At 44.9% G+C, this 21869-nt stretch overlaps 1 protein-coding gene across 2 annotated transcripts; it reads left to right on the top strand.

The window, feature by feature from the left end:
- Window positions 1-3185: 3185 nt before the first annotated feature.
- FGFBP1 (fibroblast growth factor binding protein 1) lies at window positions 3186-8500 on the top strand. 2 transcript variants are annotated; one of them, XM_083698469.1, is made up of 2 exons: window positions 3186-3398; window positions 7176-8500. In XM_083698469.1, the coding sequence occupies exon 2, from the start codon at window positions 7189-7191 to the stop codon at window positions 7882-7884; it is 696 nt and encodes a 231-aa protein (XP_083554595.1). In that variant the 5' UTR covers window positions 3186-3398; window positions 7176-7188; the 3' UTR covers window positions 7885-8500. The 2 variants fall into 2 exon arrangements, with proteins under 2 accessions (XP_083554595.1, XP_083554594.1); XM_083698468.1 differs by having other exon boundaries at window positions 3191-3398; window positions 7168-8500.
- Window positions 8501-21869: the final 13369 nt, after the last annotated feature.

Here is a 21869-nt window from a genome sequence, read left to right as displayed (position 1 = left end):
TTAGCCAATATTGCTACTTTGCAAGTAAATGAAAGCAGTCTGCCGAGTGGGGATTTCCATCCTACACTTCCGTGTGAAGCTGGGCGGTGGGATGGTTAGGAATTCTGCTGAATGTATAATGTATTTCTTGGCACTTTCCCCTTGCAGATTTTGCAAGGATTTCCATGAAGACAGCTTTAGTCATGTGACGGGCCAGATTCCCCAAAAGCCATTTACATAAGTAAGAAATGCACTGCATGGCATTTCTACAAAACCATGTAGGGATTTTCCAAATAGCTGCTCACACGCTCCCTGCAGCAATGGGTGCCAGCATGGTGTTGTGGTTAAGAGCGGTAGTCTCGTAATCTGGTGAACCGGGTTCGCGTCTCTGCTCCTCCACATGCAGCTGCTGGGTGACCTTGGGCTAGTCACACTTCTCTGAAGTCTCTCAGCCTCACTCACCTCACAGAGTGTTTGTTGTGGGGGAGGAAGGAAAGGGAGAATGTTAGCCACTTGGAGACTCCTTCGGGTAGTGATAGAGCGGGATATCAAATCCAAACGTCTCCTCCTCCTCCTCCTCCTTCTAGCATTATTGAAATAAGGACATGGGAGGGAACAGGTAGAAGAGCTCCCATTAATGGGCATTTTCAAAGCAAGAAACTGCAAGCTGTTATTTCTGTATTATCTATATTATATATTTTGAAAAGTTGTCTGTTCACTATACACTTGGACACCTCTTAAGAGAGAACAATACTTTGCAGACTTTCATCCATCTTTTGATACAAATGCATTTTGAATCAAGGCAGCAGACGGAACCTTTCAAAACTAACACTGATTTTAACCATCCATTTCAAAAGTACATTGATCTTCTCATTTATTAGAATTCCCAAGCAATGCCTGGTACGAAACTGCTAGTTGTTCATGTGCAATAACATCAGTGTCCTAAATCTGTTTGGGGGTTGTTTTTTTCAGTCCCTGTGGTTTTAATTGTAGAAGAGCTCTTTGGGGACACCTCCAGAGGACAGATTTATTAAGCATTCTTCCTGATTTGCTTGCACAAACCTTACACGGAGGTAAAATTATAACCTTCCTGCAAACAAATCAGAATGAACTCTCGATTAATACTTGATAGAAAAAGATCAGCAGTCATCCTGATGTGAGGTATTTGTACATCTTCCTGTTAACCATTCATTCCACACTTTTCAATGCACTCCCCCATCGCTCTCCTACCCACAAAAAGTCGATTTCTTTTTTTAAAGGGAACTTACTGCACTAGGATAAGGACCACCAACTTTGGGGGGCCAATGGAGCACCTTTTGAATTTTGAGCATGTGCCATGGGTCACACAGTGGCTGCCAAGGGGTTGTATAAAATTACTGCCATATGTAAAAGACCAGAACAAGAGACAGTAACACCAAATGGCATAACAATGCCCCCCCAACCAGCTGCCCCATCAATAGGGGGAAAGACTAAAGACTCACTCTTTGTACCACTCCCTTTTCTGCTCAGAACAAACGTGAGGGTGAGTTTCCAGTCCTGGCATCCCGTGAAATATGAATATGTTTTCGGGAGATGTTTAATGCAGGACGGGTTAAATTAGTCCAAACAGGTTCTGAGCAGGATGAACAAACAGCCTATTATTAAATATTATGGGGTTTTTGAGGGGATATTTACCTTTCATAAGGTAAAGGTAAAGGACCCCTGACAGTTACGTCCAGTCGCAAACGACTCTGGGGTTGCGGTGCTCATCTCGCTTTATTGGCCGAGGGAGCCAGCATGACTAAGCCGCTTCTGGCAAACCAAAGCAATGCATGGAAACACCGTTTACCTTCCCGCCGAAGCGGTATCTATTTATCTACTTGCACTTTGACGTGCTTTTGAACTGCTAGGTTGGCAGGAGCTGGGACTGAGCAACAGGAGCTCACCCCGTCGCAGGGATTTGAACCACCAACCTTCTGATCCCAAGGCTCAGTGGTTTAGACCACAGCACCACCCGCGTCCCTTTCATAGGCAACATAAAAGGTGATGGTGGTACATCAGCACCCATGGGTGCCACATGGGAAACCTTGTCTTAGGGTGACAGAGTGCTTTAATTGCATGACCTGCAATTCCCAATATGTCACTTTGGCAAAATGCTGACTGGCTGGAGACGCCCTTTATCAACAGTTGTAGTGAAGGGAACAGAACTTTGAACAATCAAAGGAAATAAGTGTGGTGACTCATGTTGTCAGAGTTGCCTCCAGGTCCCAGCTCACAGAGGACCAACGCTAGTCAGTAATAACGTATAAAAGTCTTTATTGAAGATTAGTTTCCATTTCCAAACCGCAGCGTGCAACTCTACGTCTTAGAACCTAGACCGGCGAAGCTCCATCTGAGTCTCCGCCTCCTAGATACCAGTTTAAGACTCTAGCCTTACTCCACCTCTTCCGTTGTTCTTTCCTCCTCTGGGTCCTTCTGCCCCCTGGGGTTTCCTCCTTTCTGGACTCTTCTGACGCTGACCCCCCTGAGTCTTGCCCCTCCTTCCGGCGGGCTTTAGGACCTGGCTCCCTATCCGGGCTACCTGCTGTGCCGCTCGCCTGTACATTTGAACTTGGCGCGCGCGCCCAGCCGGTAACTTTCCTCTTGACCGTTTCCCCGCTCTCCGATGGAGGCGTGGCCAATCCTGACTCATCTCCTCTCGCTGGTGGTGAGAACACTGGTCCCGATGCCTGGGACTCCTCCCCCCCACTGCGCCCTGGTGGGGAAGCTGGTCCTGATTTCCAACTGCTGCTCTGGGAGTCCCCGCTGGCCCCTTCCTTCTGGGGTTTCCCCCTTGGCACCCCCCTTGCCCTGGCCATCGGCGCTCCCTTCTGTGAATCTTCCGATTCGCTGGAGAGGCTCATGGAATCCCTCTGACCACTGTCACCGCCTACGCTCCCCTCGGATTCCTCCCCCTCGCTCTCCATTTCCTCCCTCTCCTGTGCCTCTGCTCCTGAGCCCCTGACACATGTCAACTAGAGAGCTCTCCCCCCCCCCCTTCTGAATGTCATTCATGTCCGTAGCAATCATTTGCTACTCCTCCTTCCCTGTTCTGATAACTGCATATATCAAGAGAGTGTTTCGACTCCCTTTGTGAGGCAAGAAAGGGAAAGGAGTTGGCACGTCTTCCTACTTTCAAACATATATCTGCCACTGCACTGTAACCGGTGGTTTTTTGTGTGTGTTTTAACTGTTGCAAATAAGACTTGGCATATTTCCAGAAGGTGTGCCTGGGCAGTAAACTTATAAGGTTCTAAAATGTGCTATTGTGGAGTAATACCCTTCCGAAGGCGTGTAGGTGTGTCTCTGACTGTATAAATAGGCAAGAAGCGTCAGTACTTTGAAGGAGACGGGGATCACCTTGAGTTTTACACTTGGACAAGCGGAAAAGACAGCAGGAGGTATGTGCAATAGCTATCTTGCAATTTGTCTGCAACAGAATGCTAATCTCTCAGAACGGAGCGGCTAAATTTCTTGGTTGCCTGCTCAGAGGCAAACTACACATTACCTACAGCAGTCTGGTTTTTTTTTTTCTTTTTCATTCACATTTTTAAACTAAAAAGCAGACTCTTATTAACAGACAGCAGGAGGGCAGAGGGGGAGCTGGGATGGCTGCTTACCCTTTCCCCTCCGCCTTCCGCTATAAACTACATTTTACAGGCAGTTTTCCCCAAGATAGTGGGGAAAGCGGTTTGGGGAGGGTGATTGCGAGTGGGCAAATAACAAGAGGCAAAAGAACTAAGCAGTCACTCCACACCAGTAGTAGAGCATCTGCCTTGTACCCAGGAAGTCTCAAATTCATTCCCTGGCAGCTCCAGATGTGAAAGAAGTCTGTCTGAAACCCTGGAGAACGACTGCAAGACTGTATAGACAATACTGACCTCTATGGCCCAATGACCAGTGGATTCTGTATAAGGCAGTTTCCTATGTTCCAGGCATCCTTACTGCTCTTCTGTTCCTGCTTGAAATTTCAGAGGCTCCTTTTCAACAGCAACAACAATTAGGAAAAAAAGATGCAACTGTGTGGTCACTGCCAGCCAGGGTTCACACTATTGGGTTAGATGGACTAATGTTCCAAATTCAACAGAAAGGCTGCTTCCTATGTTCGCGTTAGGTTGCTTAAATCTTATTGACACCTGTGGGATGTGGAGCCCAGCTCTTTGCCTATTTCCTCGGAAGTAATCCTACTGACTTCAATGGGGCTTTATCCCAAGTATGCCCATTTAAGATCTGTGTGTGCTGGTCCAGTCTCTTGCTCTGGAATAGTTCCTCTGAAGTCTGTGGGCCAAGAACTGCAGTGTTAGATTTCTGTCCCCAACTAGGCAGCAAAGAGTTGGATAGGAGAAAAACCATTGGGTACCCACTTTTGCCTTTGGGTGAGCAGTATTCTGATTAAGTAGGGAGTCTTGCGCATGAGTAAATCTTGCATTTTGCTAATGTGAATGCCTTGGAAATGTCTGTTGGAGGAGGTGCGGTAGCAAACACTGAAGCTGTGGCCCGCTTTAATAATTTCACACTAACTGTGGTTACAGATCATGCAATAACTGTCAGTTCTTACATGTAATAAATGATGCTTATCCACTCAGGGTGGTTCACCAGGAACAAGGCTCAGGTTTGCAAAACGAGTTACGGCAGCAGAACAAATTCCAAATGTACATTTCCCTCCTGTCATTTTTGATGTATATCTGCATTGTAAAGGAAACATGTCCCCTGATTTTCTTCTTCTTAGCATAGCATCATATTTAATATTTAATATGCAGCTGACTTGTATCTCCATTGGGTTAGTTGTAAGCACACAGAGGATTGCAGCCTTTTTCATTATTTTTCAGAAGTCTAAGTTGGAGAGGTACTTTTACATTAACTTTTACTCCAGTACAGCTTTGGTTCCTGCATTCCTGAACCTTTGCGGTCCCTTCCAGTTCTACAATTCTATTATATTATGATTATCAGAGGGGAATCCGAAACATGGTTTGATTATTCAATAATCAATAAGCACAGAGCTGCTGGACTAAATATAAACCAAGCCACCCAAATTGGCATGTGCATGGCAGTCTCTCTCTGGATTGAGGCTAAGAGCTATTGAGCTTTGAATAAGGAATGGCCCTGTGCTTCATACACATTAAATAAATTTTCTGGGGGGGCTTTCCCATTTGAGGATAAAGAAAGGGTTTGGGGTTTTTTACTAATAGGCTCTTCCCATGAGCATAGAAATCTGCTGTACAGATTGCACCAACCCTGCCCCCAAGGAGCTCAGAATGTTGTTTAAACCTCACAACAAACCTATCTGTGCGAAACAGGGACTTAAACATACACACCCAACATTCTAGCATCCTGGAAAACAGTGGGTACCACTTTTCCATGGGCACTCCTACACTTTAGCATCAGCTTTCTGTCCTAACTTCTGTTGCCTCTGGCAGACTTTTCATCCTGTTTGTGGCTCTTTCCCTGATCCTTCTTTAACTTGGATTTGGCTGAAATGAAAGAAAAGGGATAGTCAGAAAGGGCAGTGGGACCCGGATGTGAAACAGCTGCATATCTGAATAAATTTCAAGTGATCTTAGCTGCAAGTGATGTTCCGCCTAAAGGGAAACTGTGGACTGAAGAATCAGTTCATCTAAGCTCCCAAACACACCCCTGTTTGCTTTCTGGCTGAGTGAAAGTATCATTTCCTAACCTATATTGTCTTCAGAGGTGGGTTAGGCAGTCAGACAGATCTAGGGTGAGATTAGAAATTGATACAGTGGTGCCTCGCAAGATGAAATTAATCCGTTCCGTGAGGTTCTTCGTATAGCAGTTTTTTCGTCTTGCGAAGCAAGCCCATTGACAGCTTAGCCCTATTAGCGGTTTAGCGGCTTTTAGCAGCTTTTAGCAGCTTATCAGCTTAGTGGATCAGCTGATAAGCGGCTTAGCTGCTTAGAAAAGGGGGGGAAGGGGAAAAAACCCGCAGGAACTCGCAAGACATTTTCGTCTTGCGAAGCAAGCCCATAGGGAAATTTGTTTTGCGAAGCACCTCCAAAACGGAAAACCCTTTCGTCTTGCGTGTTTTCCGTCTTGCGAGGCGTTCGTCTTGCGGGGCACCACTGTATAATCCTCAAGCGAATGTGGGAGAAAGGAAACAATTTCACATTTTGTGCAAAAGTTATCCGGGTGCTCTTAAAACATAATGCCAAAGCCAATTTTACCTTTGGGGCAGTTTTGAGATTTAACCTTATAAAGACTGATTGTGGCAACAGTCAGGTAGTCACGATCATAATATGACTTCCTGGTCAAGAAATATCTGAGCTGGTCATTTTTAAAAAATATCCTGTTTGGTCCTGGCCAAACCAAGACCGACTGATGTAATTTTATTCTATTTTAAATGAGGAACCTAATTCTGCTATTTAAGTCTTTTAAATTCCTATTTGCCAATTCCTGACAAAAATATAGTACTTTTGGTTAAGGTGCCCCTAGTTTATTGACTTGCCCCCCATTTGACTATATGGCCGTGGGTTGTACCTGACATTGCGCAAGTAGAAGGCAGCTCGTGCAACTTGATTTTTATTTCCTCCTCCTCCACCCTACAGCCCTTTCAGAACTACCCCAAATCCAATTCTGGGCGATCCCCTTATCCCTCATCCCTGTAAATAAGAGCCCATAATATTCAGGAGGTCCGCTATACCTTCTGTAGAAGGATTTGGGGGTGCTCCTGGAGGAGGGAGTAGAAGAGTTCTGCTCATACAGTCCTGGATAAAGCCCAGTTATGTCCCCCACTCTGAAAAGCAGATACTTTGTACAGGTGTTCATGCACCACCTGACAAAATTAGAAAGAGGAAGGGTAAGGCTTAAGCCTACTGGCTCTGGCTCCGAACTCCACCTGTTCAAGATCTTGTAAGCATGAGGCTTAAAGACAATAAGTATCCTTCAGAAATGGAGGGGATAGATCACAGATAAGGCGTCTGCTTGCATTTTGCGCAATCAATACCTTGAATTTCCAGAGGCTAAGGCATTGCAATTCGGCGGGGGTGTGTTACAGAGATAAATCCATGCTAGAAAGATACCATGATGTGAGACACTTATCATCGTAGTGCTTTATGATCTTTGCTGGTATCAGAGTATCGATAATGTTGATGCCAACATGGCTAAAGATGAAAATATAGATTGTCATAAATTCATTTTACTCTCCCTAAACAGGTTTCAAGACAACAGCAAACCATGAAGATCAGAAATTTTGCTGTTCTGTGTGCCATTATTGTGTTCTCCCAGGTGCTACAAGCTGACTGTGAAATACAGAAAGAGAGGAGAAGAGGGAGGACCAACAATGGAAAAGGTGAGAAGCCACAGCCTGGCTCTGGTGACCAGAATGGAAGAGGTCAGAAAACCCGAGGACAGAAGGGTTCACTTAAAGGCAAGTTCGTCACCAAAGAGAAGTCTGAGTGTACCTGGGCGCTGAATGAAGCAGAGATTGCTACCTTGAAAATTGATTGCAAAAGATCGGAGAGCACCTTCTCCTGTGAATTTTCAGGAAACCCTTCCAGCTGTCCCCAGTATGCAGAAAACAAGAAGGTGTTCTGGAAGCAAATTACTCGGTCTCTAAAGAGGCAGAAGAACATCTGTGAAGACCCAAAGAGTATCTTAAAATCTAAAATCTGTAGGAAAGGGCCGTCAGCTGCTCACCTTAGAATGGTGACACCACCTAGTTCCAGAGAAGACAAGCCAGTTCACCATGGACAGGAGACCCCTCTGGAACCTGCTACATCTGGAACCCAGCCAGATGAAGCATCCAGCAATTGTGTTGAAGATGTCGATTATATTGATCAGAAAAAAGTGGCTGAAGAACACTGCTCAGAGTTATGGCGGTCTCTTTGCCTTTTCGTCATTTCAATGATACAAGATAAAAAGTGCAAATAGGAATACAACAAGGTTGGCAATGTTCCTTGAGTTACTACAGGCGCACATGTAAATCACATTGTAGAAGGACGAACCATTCAGAATAGCCCTCTAATACATTTGCCCAGGAACCAGTTTTCCAGGAGACACTCAAAGGTGATTCCTTTTTCATCTCCAAAATGGGCTGCTGCCAAACCCCAGGCCACAACTACTGATCCCACTTGAACCCTCCTTACCACCACGTAACTGTGGGGAAGAGGTCACATGATGCAACTCAAGGAGGGAGATTGGACTGAGGCCGAAATCGTGCTGATTTTTCCATCATATAAGGGTGACATCTTCAAAGTGAACATTTGAAGGTCTCCCCCTCCCCCAGAAGATACTGTTTTTGTCAGGTCATCAAAGATGCTATATATTTTATTTTTCTAAAGAGAGAAATTGATTTATATAGCATGCTATATAAATGTTACCACTGGATGTTACAAGCCCTCTGTAAAAATGTACATATTATGCTTTGTTGAATATCTCCTCCTTCCCTTGAGTATTTCTAGCCAAAGTGATTATTTCAGTGCTATGCACTTTTTGTACTTTTGCTTTCAGAATTGCAGGAAAATTAATAAAGTTAAATATCTACTCAGTTTTGTTCTCTTTGTGTTAAACATTTCTTTCTGTATGAGAAAATTGTGGATATCTATGTTTTTAACAGCCAGATTTCTCTCTGTTGTGTTCATGCATTACTTGCAGTGAACGTCAATGTGTGTTTACTCGTAAGTTAATCACACTGTGACCTGGAATCACAGATGAAACTATATAGATGGGCTCAGCTGTCATAGAGCCCAAAATAAATGGGATATAATTGGGAACCTTGTTGGAGTAGGAGCAAACTTATTTCTAATTTATTTTTAATTTACATTTTCATATATTTAAGTGGCTGACATAGGGAAAATTTTTCAAGATGTTTTTCTCTCCTTCAATCAATGAATGTAATATGTCAAATGCAAGAGAAGTCCATGAATGTTCCATATTCCCAGAGTATATATATATATAATATGAAATTCTAATCTACAACCCAGATTAATGGTACTATACAGGATCCTAATTTTTTTTAATAAATAAAAAATTGGTTTTTGAAGGGGGACAATTCAGCAACGTCCAAAGGCAAATTATTGGATACTGTCAAGCTTGCAAGACAAATGTGTATGCTAAGACCATTTGCTGAATTTTCAATAGACTTAAAATCAATCAACGCAGGACAAACAGGGATGTGTGCCTTTAGCATGCATGTTGAGTACATAAGTCTGTGTAATCATTTGTTAAAAAAACAACAGTTATTCCACTCATGATATAATTTGACCCTGAGGGAGTCTGCCTCATTTTCTAATGTTCCTTTCACACTGCTACGTTACCCGCTATTGGCTTTTTGACCAATATCTCAGCATGTCACACTCTATTTCATTCACACCAGTGGGCATGGAATGACACAACAATAATCGTCACTGAATGCCACACTTTCTGCACATACATGCACATGCGCTCCCATAATCCACCCATGAAAACAGCAGGGAAGAGCTGTATGCCAGGATACCACCCCAAATGTCATCACTCCCACAATTTTCAGGGTTAATGGCCTTGCAAACAAAAAAAAATTCCTGGAAGCAGTTAACACAGAACTAAGCATAAAACACCCACCAGATATCTATAAGTGACTTCTACATCGTGTGAAAACTCATATATAATATGGAAATTAACAGTTAGGGAAATCTTGTGAAAACGGAATCAACTGTTGCATGAACACAGTCTCAGACTGTTATCTTAGAATACTTCTGGAACATTCCTAAGAACAAGATGACTATGCTACGAAACAAGCCCCAAATAATCAGACATATATGCATATGCACCTATATACGCTTTACTATAAGTTCCTTGACTCAGTCAGAAATGTGGAGTCTAAGTCAGAATTGATATAAGTGATTTTATTTTGCAAATTGGCCAGAGTAGCCTGTCATGGGTTCTACCAACTCTCCTCACAGACCAAGCTGCAATATGACTTCTGCCACTCACAATGTGACTGACACTGAGCAAAGCAGTGGTGGAGAAACAGACTTTCATCCCTGCAGGCTAGACTCTAACATCCGTTCTAGCATGTTTCCCATTGGATTTGTCACAAATCGCATACCATTCAAGCACCATTCCTCCTGTGCTATTGCCCCAGCTTCTCAGACAACCAGAGTGGTGGTGAACTCTACAATTCAGGAGAAGGCATTTGAGAGTGATTGTGTATACTACTACGCAGTCATTTTTATATTCCAGAGAACAAGCAGAGCATCAGGATATGTCCACCAGATAGGTCAGTAGGAAAATCTATCGGAATCCATCAAGAGTAAGTAGATCATCTCCCCTGTCCTGCAGAGGTCAGGTGTCAGTGAAAGTCTCCAACTAGTCTGTCCATGATAATGGCACCAAAATAGCTGTCAAGGAGTTGGAGTCAGCAGCAGATTAGCAATAAAACACCCGGTGTCAGCGAAGTTAGCACTTTATTCAAACAAACCACCTCAGGTCTGGTGATCACAGCCACGCTTCCCAGTAGATCTTGCCCCAATTAAGCAGTTCCGAGGACTTACGGTCCCCGCCTTCTCACAACTGTCAATGACTCCTCCTGGTCCTTCGCCAGCAACCTGAGGCTCCTTCATCTTGTCTCTCTTTTCTCCACTATTACATTCCTCTACGTGTTCTGGGAGACCAGGGAGGAGGGGAGTTGGTCACAGCAGGAGGGGGAGACTCCCTGGCTTCTTCCGCAGCCTGCCAGATCTCTGCGTCTATCCCCCTCTTCTCTCCAGCCCCTGATTCTGGACTGCTCTCTGCCCCAGTCTCATCCTGTTCACTAATTCCTGTTACCTCTTCAGTTTCCAACACCCCCTCCTCCCAGTCTTCTTCCTCGTCTCTCTCTGGCCTCTCATTGTCTTCCCACCACCAACCCCAAGGTCTGAGCTTTCTTCTCTTGGGAGTACCACCTACACAGGAGTAAGGCAGAAGAAACCACCCCTGTGGTTCATCGTGACAGATCACTTATAATGTTTGTCGCATCTCAGCTTGTGATGAAGCACACATGGCATTAAAATTGGCGTGATATACATGGATGTCCCTGTATGTTAAGTAATGTGCCAGCCCTGTTCACATATAAAGCAGTGGCCGGGGGAGATGTCTAATTTGAATACCAAAAGGGATAGGAAGTCTAGGAATCTGAAAGTCTGCAACCCCATGTACTTTCCTCCCAGGAGTGATCTCAGCTGGGACAAATGTGGGGCAACAGAATGTGGGGCGGGAAGAGGAGAGAGTTCAGTTCCCCTCCCTTGCACATTCGTTTCCGTGCCAAAAAAAGACTCATCCTTGGCCCTGCTTATTACACAAGTGGAGCAGCCTAAAGAAGCTGGATTGTTCATGTCCCTTCCAGTTTGGCCCGGAACAAAAGATACAGTAATGCTGTTCTTCCACCTGTTGTGCTGCTTGTGGCAAACTAACAAATGGCTTTAGCAGGGATGGGTGATCAGTGACGCCTAGGGATGGGCGAAACTCTCAGGCTCAGTTTCTCTCGGTTTCTCATTTTTCCAGTCTCAGTTCAGCTCTTTACATTTTCACATCGACGTGTGAGTTGTGTTTTTCTTTAAGTCATGAAAATTCACCAGCATTTTAGTGTGAATCTCTCCAAATGTACACACCTTTGTATGCAATTTTGCCTAATGTGCGCATTTTTGCAAAGCAATGTTCCCAATATAATGCATTTTTGTTGGTCTTTCATTAATATTTGCATTTCTTTGCATATTTGACCCTTAGCATAGGTATTTTTGTACACACTAATTGGCCATAGAACTGCACTGCAAAATTTAGAGGTGCGAATTTCAAAGGATGGCTGCATTTCAGGTCACGTGGTGTTTCAGAACGAGCAAAACAGGTAGCTTCACATTTACATGTGAACTGAATCAAATTTCTCCCCTTCCCTAGACTCCAGTTCTCACCAGTCTCTGCCAACATTGCCAGTGACCAGGATTGATGGGATTTGTAGTCCAACAATATCTGGAGAGCCATAAGTTACATATTCCCAGACTATAAAGGTAAAGCACCCCTGACAGTTAAGTCCAGTCGCATACGACTCTGGGGTTGCGGCGCTCATCTCGCTTTACAGGCCGAGGGAGACGGCGTTTGTCTACAGACAGCTTTCCGGGTCTTGTAGCCAGCTTGACTAAGCCGCTTCTGACACAACGGAACACCGAAACCAGAGCAGCGCACGGAAACGCCATTTACCTTCCTGCCAGAGTGGTACCTATTTATCTACTTGCACTTTTTGTGTGCTTTCGAACTGCTAGGTTGGCAGGAGCTGGGACCGAACAACAGGAGCCCACCCCATCACGGGGATTCGAACCACCAAACATCTGATAGGCAAGCCCAAGAGGCTCAGCAGTTTAGACCACAGCACCACCCGCGTCCCTCCCTGACTATAAGCTCCACTGAATTCTGATACTCAGGATTTATCCTATGCATGATTAGACAGTAAAATGTCCCACTGTGTTCAACAGAAGTTACCCCCATATAAGTATTTTCCTCCCCCTCTAGTATAAATCTTTATGACTTACATGTCTGAAGTGTATGGTGTATATGAGGTATTAGGAGAGGTGTAGTATCTCTGGTGGGGAACATGTTGTGCTCCTTCTGGGGTAGTTTGTCCACCTTTGGTGTCCAACCTGCACTCAGCTCCCATCTGTGGCTCCTTGAAGCTGTCAGCAGGCAACAGCTGCTGGGAACGATTTTGACTGGCTGGCTAAACCAGGTGAGGGTGGCCAATGGGTGTCAAACATTCATTGAGTTTGGGACCTCCCCTGCATGAGAAGACAGGTTCCAGCGAACAAGACCAATAGTGGTAGGGAGCTGGGCATGTTTAGCCTGGAGAAGAGAAGGTTAAGGGGTGATATGATAGCCATGTTCAAATATATAAAAGGATGTCACATAGAGGAGGGAGAAAGGTTGTTTTCTGCTGCTCCAGAGAAGCGGACACGGAGCAATGGTTCCAAACTACAAGAAAAAAGATTCCACCTAAACATTAGGAGGAACTTCCTGACAGTGAGAGCTGTTCGGCAGTGGAATTTGCTGCCAAGGAGTGTGGTGGAGTCTCCTTCTTTGGAGGTCTTTAAGCAGAGGCTTGACAACCATATGTCAGGAGTGCTCTGATGGTGTTTCCTGCTTGGCAGGGGGTTGGGCTCGATGGCCCTTGTGGTCTCTTCCAACTCTATGATTCTATGAGTGGTCCCAATGGTCAAGAAGGTGGTTTCTGCATGTGATGCACAGAGAAAAAAGAGGGGCAGGTGGACTTCATCCATTTCAGAACGCAGCTCATCTAGGAGAAGGAAAAGTCTGATCCTAAACCTCTGCTGTTTTGTGTGAAGCTAAGGAGTAAGCCATACACAAATATGGAGTGGAGTCCCTAAGTTGCCTTGTGTGCCTCCTTCCAGCAACTTCTGTAGACAAGCTGGTGTCAAATGTTTTGCTCTGCTTTCCTTTGGACCACAACAGTGAGGCCAGGATGGAGGTCTTGTCATCTGGGAAGCTCAGGACCTCCATACACACTGCGCTGGCTCGCACCCTGGAGAAGTCACTTCAGTGCCGCTAACACAGCAAAAACAATACAGGGGGTTACAGCAGTTACTGGTCTCTGCAACCACAGCAGGCGCTGTGATTCTCCAGCTGTTTGACTTTACCCCCAGAGACACACTCCATTGTCTCTTGAGACAGACGGATGGCAACACGCATCTCAAAGGAAAATGGGTGAGCTGCTGAAATGCAGTCCAGTTTTTAAATAGAGGCGGGAAGTGTTCTTCATTTTAAAAACAAAAGACGTGAGACACAATTGTGAATATTACTTCCCCAGCTTCCCCTGCCTAATGTGTTAAGGAGGTGGTAGTGCCCATCAATGGGAGGAAATATTATAATAATAATAATAATAATAATAATAATAATAATAATAATAATAATAGTTTATTTGTACCCCGCCCATCTGGCTGGGTCTCCCCAGCCACTCTGAGTGGCTTCAACAAAGGTTAAAAATACATTAAAATGTTACACATTAAAAACTTCCCACTGGATATCCCATTGAGATCCCTATATGCCCCCCAGGTTGAGAAACACTGTGATAGATGACCGTTGAGAAAGCTTATTGCAGGCTACTTTGTGCCAAGTGTAAAGATTCTCAGGTGCTAACAAAGCATATTGGGAGAGACAAGAAATTGCCACTCCTTCTTTGAATATATAAAAGCTAGCAGTTATTCAGATCTATTCGTAAAGCCACATGGCTTGTAAAACAGAGAGCGGAAGAGGGGGAAAGGGCACTTCTCATATCAGCAATGCCAGAGATTAATTTTAGATGTTGAAAAGAATCTGCAGAAACCAGAATGAGTAGGATATAGAGGGTGGGAAGGTCTGTTGCGTCTACCACCATCATGAGGTGTTAGAAGGCATCAGTGTGGTTTAATCAATTCTAGATTTTCACTTGCTTATTGCTGCTTCATTTGTTGTTGTTTAGTCGTGTCCGCCTCTTCGTGACCCCCTGCACCAGAGCACGCCAGGCACTCCTGTCTTCCGCTGCCTCCCGCAGTTTGGTCAAACTCATGCTGGTAGCTTTGAGAACACTGTCCAACCATCTCGTCCTCTGTTGTCCCCTTCTCCTTGCGCCCTCCATCTTTCCCAACATCAGGGTCTTTTCCAGGGAGTCTTCTCTTCTCACGAGGTGGCCAAAGTCTTGGAGCCTCAGCTTCAGGATCTGTCCTTCCAGTGAGTACTCAGGGCTGATTTCCTTCAGAATGGAGAGGTTTGATCTCCTTGCAGTCCATGGGACTCTCAGGAGTCTTCTCCAGCACCATAATTCAAAAGCATCAACTCTTCAGCGATCAGCCTTCTTTATGGTCCAGCTCTGACTTCCATACATCGCTAGCTCTTTGTTATCAAGAGGAAAAAACCCACTCTCTGGGTACACCCCAATAAACTGTACATTAGAAATTAGGAACTTACATATTACCAATGAATCAGCCATCCAGATCTGCATTTAGCATTTACATTGAGTTTTTGAACGCTTACAAATGTTTAACAAAAATTGTCTCGGGTTTCCTTGCAAACATCCTGTTAGGTAATGAAAGATCGTTAGACTACAGACATGGGGACTGAGGAACACCGTAGTTTCCTACTCCATCCCAATGGCTCCCATAATTGTACTTCATCTGACATTCCAGTAACCATGGCAAAAAAGTTTGGGAGCCGTGGGCCTCTGACCTTTTGCATACTGCAAACTTAGTCACCCAGTTTTCTTTTCCTGTTCACACTTTCTGGTGGAAATGTTTTGTGTGTGTGTGTGTGTGTGTGGGTTTTTTTTTAAAGAAATCTGTTTCCACTCCTTTCATGGCCTACCTCGCTCGTTCCCTTCCTTGGCACTGGTACAAGCGACACACCTATTTCATAATCTCATTGCCTAACAGCCTGCTGGGGATACAATGAATGAGTCAATGGTGATTTCTTCAGATACACTCCCCTTCCCAGTTAGGGCCAATGACTGACAACCTCCTGATATGGACTCACCTGCTCATGGCCAACCACTGCGGCGGCTTGGCAATCAGTCACTGTGTGCATATTATGCATTCCCCTCAGTTTGTACGTACTGTATGGTCTATGTGCTCAGATAACAAGCTCCACGCCCTTTGCTTTGTTAAACCCCTCTGCTGATGGGGCCTGAGGCAGGGCAACTCCTTGCTTGTTTCTTGTCCTGCTCCTTCCGTTGGCTCCTTGGTGTTTTTGGAGTTATTTACTTCCTCCAGGTTGTCTCCAAGCACGGCACTCCTTTGAATTCATTACAGAAAGGGCACAGATCAGAATCCGTGCTGGAAAACTGTCAGGAAATGTTACGAGTTTCGGCTTGCTGCGCTTCCTTCCACTCATCTCGGAGGGATGGTGCAGGGAGATGTATCACCAACATGGACCTCATCCCATTGTAAGAGCTACTCAGTCAGGTTTTATCCAGAAGGCTGTTCTCAGGGTAGTTCTGTCAACTATAAGCTACAGAGAGTGGGGAAAACAAGGGGTTTCTGTAGGCAGGTGTGGGTGTCTACCAACAGTAGACTTCCTACAGGCCAAAGAACAGGGAGTCGAAACACCTCTTGCCCCCTCCACTTTTGAGGACTGCTTTCCTTTCAGGTTTTCAGATAATACCCCATCAGCAGCTCAGGCACAATATCTGTGGCTACAGGGACATGAATTCGGACTTTGGCTTGCTTTTTATTTAGTTAAAAAGGTAAAGGGACCCCTGACCATTACGTCCAGTCGTGAACGACTCTCGGGTTGTGGCACTCATCTCGCTTTACTGGCCAAGGGAGCTGGCATACAGCTTCCGGGTCACGTGGCCAGCATGACTAAGCCGCTTCTGGCGAACCAGAGCAGTGCACAGAAACGCCGTTTGCGTGCTGAGGTCCCCCAAAACACCCCTACCCCAATAACTCACACATCACTCATAAATTTTTGTTTAAGGTTTTTGGCATAATTTTGGCCACAACTTTATTAAACATACAAATTGTGAGTGGTTGCTTAGGCATTGGTTATGACTATCTGTCCGTCCCCCCCACCTTGGGGGACAGCACTGACTCCCAGATTCCAGCGAAAGCCAGTGTGGAGGAACAAGATCAGGGATAACTGGAGCTGCGGCACAGACCCTCAGCTTCTCCCCGCATGCTCCCAGGGGCTTACGCGGCCCAAACCCGATTCCAGGGGTTTGGACGAAAGGATGATAAGCCCCTGAATTCCTTTAACGGAATTCCCGTGCAGCAGCAGCATTGGAGGGGCAGGCACAGCCAATCCATACCCCTCCACCAACCAATTTAAACCAATGCCTAACTGCCAACCTTACAAGTTGTGACGATTTGCTACGTGGTAGGCAAAAACCAAATGGCACACACTAATCAGCCAAATGGAAAAATTCCTACCAGGCCCCCGCACCAAGGCGGACGACCCCATGACAGGCATAGCAAGGTCAAAGCACAAGCCCAAACAAGGGAGGGCGGGCAGGTGATCCGGTGCACGCAGTGAAAGAGAAAGCAGCTTGCTGTGAACCTTGTTTAAATAACCTCTGTTCCCACCCCCAAATTGGCAACATCAAATTTACCCTAGCAACACCAACCACCAATCCAAGCCAGGCCCCTTCAATCTATCCTGCCTGGCAACTACGGGGTGCTTTGCCTGGCCCCATCCGCAACACGTGCTCTCCTTTAGTGAGAACACGCTTTACCTTCCCACCAGAGCAGTATCTATTTATCTACTTGCATTTTGATGTGTTCTCGAACTGCTAGGTTGGCAGGAGCAGGGACCGAGCAATGGGAGCGCACACCATCATGGGGATTCAAACCGCCGACCTTCCGATCGGCAAGTCCTAGGCTCTGTGGTTTAACCCACAGCGCCACCCGCGTCCCTTATTTAGTTAAGGATGCTCAGTTGCTCCGACAGGCTCTAATACAGTTGACCCAGAGCTTGGAGAATGCCCAAGCATATTTGGATGCCACAGATCTTCATCACCGGCTGGAAAGAATTACATCTCCTATGGCCAAAGAGATAGAGACTCAGGCAGGTTGACTGGTAGAGAAACCCCCATCGCCAAAAATCTGCGTCCAAATTAAAGAGAGCACGTGGACTTTTGAAAACAACATGAAGCATTACCCTGACTGACATTAAAACATGCAATGAGAATAAACTAAAGGGAATATTAAAGGAAAACTAGCAAACAGGTTTGAATTGGATATGCAGTGATAAAAGATATAATACAATTAACCGCAGAAAGGGGGGGCGAGGTCAACATTTGATGTTTTAATTTGACTATGTAATTTTTTTGTTGTTAAAATATCCGTAAAATGAGAAAATAAAACATAAAAAGTTAAAAAAGGAATTCCTCATAAGCTTCTGAAGAAAAAATAAAAAAAATGAAACTATATAGTCAGTGCTATTTTTCTAGAGAAAGAGGTGCCGGAACTCACAATGAACCACCACCTTATTCTCTTAGAGTGGCAATGGCGCCCACCTGAGAGATGCTGGAGCTCAGCTTTGGTGAATTCTGGCTGGGGGAAAAGCCCTGGCACCACCCTATTCTTCCAACTGCAAGTTGTTTTAATTGATTTGAATATTGCATTTTTACATTATTGTAACTTGCCCCGGGATCTTATGGTAAGGGGTGGATAAGAAGCCTAATAAATCTGTGAAAGTCCTTATAAGGGACAAGAGGTTATATGCAAATATTATTATAAATAAATATGAAGAAGTAACTATAAAAAATATAAATTATTATAAATATGTAGCAGTAGCAGAACAGACTCCCTTTGAAGGTGGTGGACTCTCCTTCCTTGGAGGTTTTTAAGCAGAGGTCGGATGGTCATCTGCCATGGATGCTTTAGTTCAGATTCCTGCATTTCAAGGGGTTAGACTAGATGACCCTTGGTGTCCCTTCAAATTTTACCGCTCTGTGACTCTATGAATTGGTATCAACAGCAGCAACAACATTAGCTACCTCATGTCTTGCTTCTCCCTCAGCTCAGATCCAAATCAGATTCAGGCAGTAATTGTACTATTTTATATTGATTGTTAGGGACATGGGTGGCGCTGTGGGTTAAACCACAGAGCCTAGGGCTTGCCTATCAGAAGGTCAGCAGTTCGAATCCCCGTGACGGTGTGAGCTCCCGTTGCTCGGTCCCAGCTCCTGCCAACCTAGCAGTTCGAAAGCACATCAAAGTGCAAGTAGATAAATAGGTACCACTCCGGCAGGAAGGTAAATGGCGTTTCCGTGTGCTGCTCTGGTTTGCCAGAAGCGGCTTAGTCATGCTGGCCACATGACCCGGAAGCTGTCTGCGGACAAACGCAGACTCGGCCAATAAAACGCTCCCTCGGCCAATAAAGCAAGATGAGCGCCACAACCCCAGAGTCGGCCATGACTGGACCTAATGGTCAGGGGTCCCTTTACCTTTATCTTGATTGTTGCATTGAATTAATGAGCTGTATCTCATGCTAATAGCAACTCACAGTCAATTCTGAGACTGTTAAACAGCTTAACAATAGAGCGTTCAGATAACATCGTGCTAAAACACCGGCTGCCTACTTATTTTTTAAAACAAATATTGAAATATTTGCTTAATAGTGCTTGAACAAAAATGTATTTTAGTGCAAACGAAATGGGATGCACGAAGAACCCAGAGGTTCAAACCCAAAAGTGTATGTCAACTGCAATTCCAACCTGTTTCCAGCTGCCATTCGCCTTCCAGTGGAAAAATAAGCACACTGCAGTTTATAAAACTGAAACTCAGTTCCTGGCAGCAAAAGTTTTGATCTGACTCCAAGGCCAGCTTTGGTTGCACTTAAGCAGCACTGGCTGAAAAGTGTTGTGATGAGGAGGTGCAAAGTTTACAAAGTTTGGAGGGCCGGTGCCACCTCACTAGTTTTGATTTAGATCAGCCTTTGATCGCGCAAGTTATCTTTCTCCAATTTTGATAAATGTAATCAGTCTGAGGGGTTCCAGTTGAACTCACCATGTGGATATAAAGTCAGAAGGCAGACACATCAGCTGGACTTTGCTATGCAAGTCACTGCAAAAGAAAAATAATAATGGACTGAACTTGAGCCTTTGGCCGAGGGGGGTTTGGAAAATGAGACCAGGACAGGGAGGGGGCCCTGCTCTCAGGTCTTACAACATAGTCAAAATCTATTTTATTTGTCAGGTTAAAAGTGCACCCAGTTTGCAGACAAGTTTCTCCACATGTACTGGCCTCTTCATGTAACTGAGTGCCAGATTGGGCTTTGAAAGATGTTTGCAGGAAAAATAAGTAGACTGTTGTCAGTGCCGGATTTACGTATAAGCTAAACAAGCTATAGCTTAGGGCCCCACTCTCTTGGGGGCCCCCAAAAAAATTAAAGGGAAAAAACCTCTGGATGTACATTTCTAAAATATAAGATAAAAAACAAATAAAACAAAACCTACATATAGCAACAGTGTTTTGTGTTGTGTAGGCTCCTATTAGGTCCATAAGTTACCATATAGCATATATTCAACACAAAAAACAGTGACAATTTGTTGTTGACAAAGGACAGCTGGACATATAAAGGGCCCCATTTCCTTCAGTAGCTTAGGGCCTCATCAAACCCCATCAAACCTTGACTGTTGTTGCAATCTGGGAGACACAGCAATTTTTTTGATGGAATCCAAACCAACTTTAACAACTTTTTTTTTATGGAATCCAAACCAACTCTGGGGACTCGGGTGGTGGTGTGGTGTAAACCACAGAGCCTAGGGCTTGCCGATTGGAAGGTTGGCGATTCAAATCCCCGCAACGGGGTGTGAGAAGTCGTTCGTGGAAACAAACAGACAAAGGACTTCAATATAAGGTTAACCCTTTTATTAGTCGCGTTTGCAAAGGCGGACCCTCCGTACCCGTAGATACGAAGGGCCTCGATCAGGCATAAGCGCAGCAGTTTTATCCCTACAGCTGCCGCCCCTCTTTCAGAGGCTTGGCTTACAATCTACTTATCAGAGTTCAACACATTTCTAATACATTGTCCACTCTACACTAACCACTTCATCTATTATCAGATATGGGCCTACGCCCCTTGGATTTCTTTATCCTGTGTACGCAGCTCATGGGGACTTTCCAGACTGAGTTTGAGGCACACCCTTGCTTGTAATTTTTCCTTTATTTCTTAATCTCACAATCCCCCCTCTCTTTGATACCTTGCCTCAAACTCACGTAGCTGCTCCCAGTGATTTCTCTCCTCCTCATCTGTCGGTATGGGTTCGTATCTCATTGCCGTTAGTTGAGTGGTTACATGCTGCTGGGCTATTAGGGAGAGTGAGTTGTTAATAGTCTTAACGAAAATGGGCAATACACAGGGGATTAGTACGCATCCAGCGGCTATTAACCCAATTAAAGCTACAATGGCTTGTAATCCAGGTAATTTTGGAAACCATGAGCTGAATAATTCCTTGAAGTTAAGGCCTTCCCATGTTTGCACAGGAACATGCGCTAACTTTATCATTCGGTCAGCTATATCTTTTACTACCCTTCCGCTATCATCTATTTCAATGCAACAATTTGTTAGATTAAATTTTCCACAAACCCCGCCTTCTTTCGCTAATAAATATTCAAGCGCTAATCTGTTTTGCATAATATAGGTACGGCTTTTTGCACTTTCCTTAGCGAGTTTTGTTAAAGCGGCAGCGGTTTCATTAGTTATAATTTCTACTACAGCTTGTAAGCGAATAATACGATTTAATAGATAAATTGGGTCCCTCCCAAAAGATCCCGCTGTTCCATCATTAGCCCAAGTCGCGGGACCATAATATTGAATTATTCTTTCGGGGGGCCACTCATTATCCTGCCATGTCCCTATGTGAATCGCCCTCTTTCTCCTGGGCCCAATTTCTTCATATACAGGCATACCCAGCTTAGCTTTCGTCTCTAAAGGGAGTAAGAAGAAGCTGGGTCGAAGGGTGGTCAATACACAGGACCCTACCCAATTTAGAGGCAGCCTGTTATATGCATAACCCCCCACATGCCCAATAAAATCCATCTGGGGTTGTCCATTCCTTCGAGGTGTTTTGGGGGTCCTGGAGAAAGGTCATGTTAATCATGTTAGCTAATGCAGGTGGCCATTCTCTGGTATTGTTATCTGAACTCCACCATTGCTTATCATTCCACTGTCCCACACAAGGGGTATCTCCCACCTTGGTGCTCCCCTCTGTACTTGGCGCGTTCCTGACAAAGCATTCCATTCCCACCAGGTTATTTGATATTTGCCAGACCTCATTGCCTGGATGATGGTATGTGTATTTCTTTTCATTTCTCCAGACCTCAGTGTAATTTACCTCGTGAGCCACCCAAGGCCATTGGTCTCCCATGTTTGTCCCTCCACACACGAAACAATTCCTCACAGTTAACTCTTTGGCGATGGTC

Source organism: Podarcis gaigeae (genome assembly GCF_964106915.1).
Source record: "Podarcis gaigeae genome assembly, chromosome: 9".
In the NCBI taxonomy this organism is placed as follows: domain Eukaryota; kingdom Metazoa; phylum Chordata; class Lepidosauria; order Squamata; family Lacertidae; genus Podarcis; species Podarcis gaigeae.
Note: the sequence above shows the minus strand (reverse complement) of the source record. Positions and strands in the feature narration are given on the sequence as shown.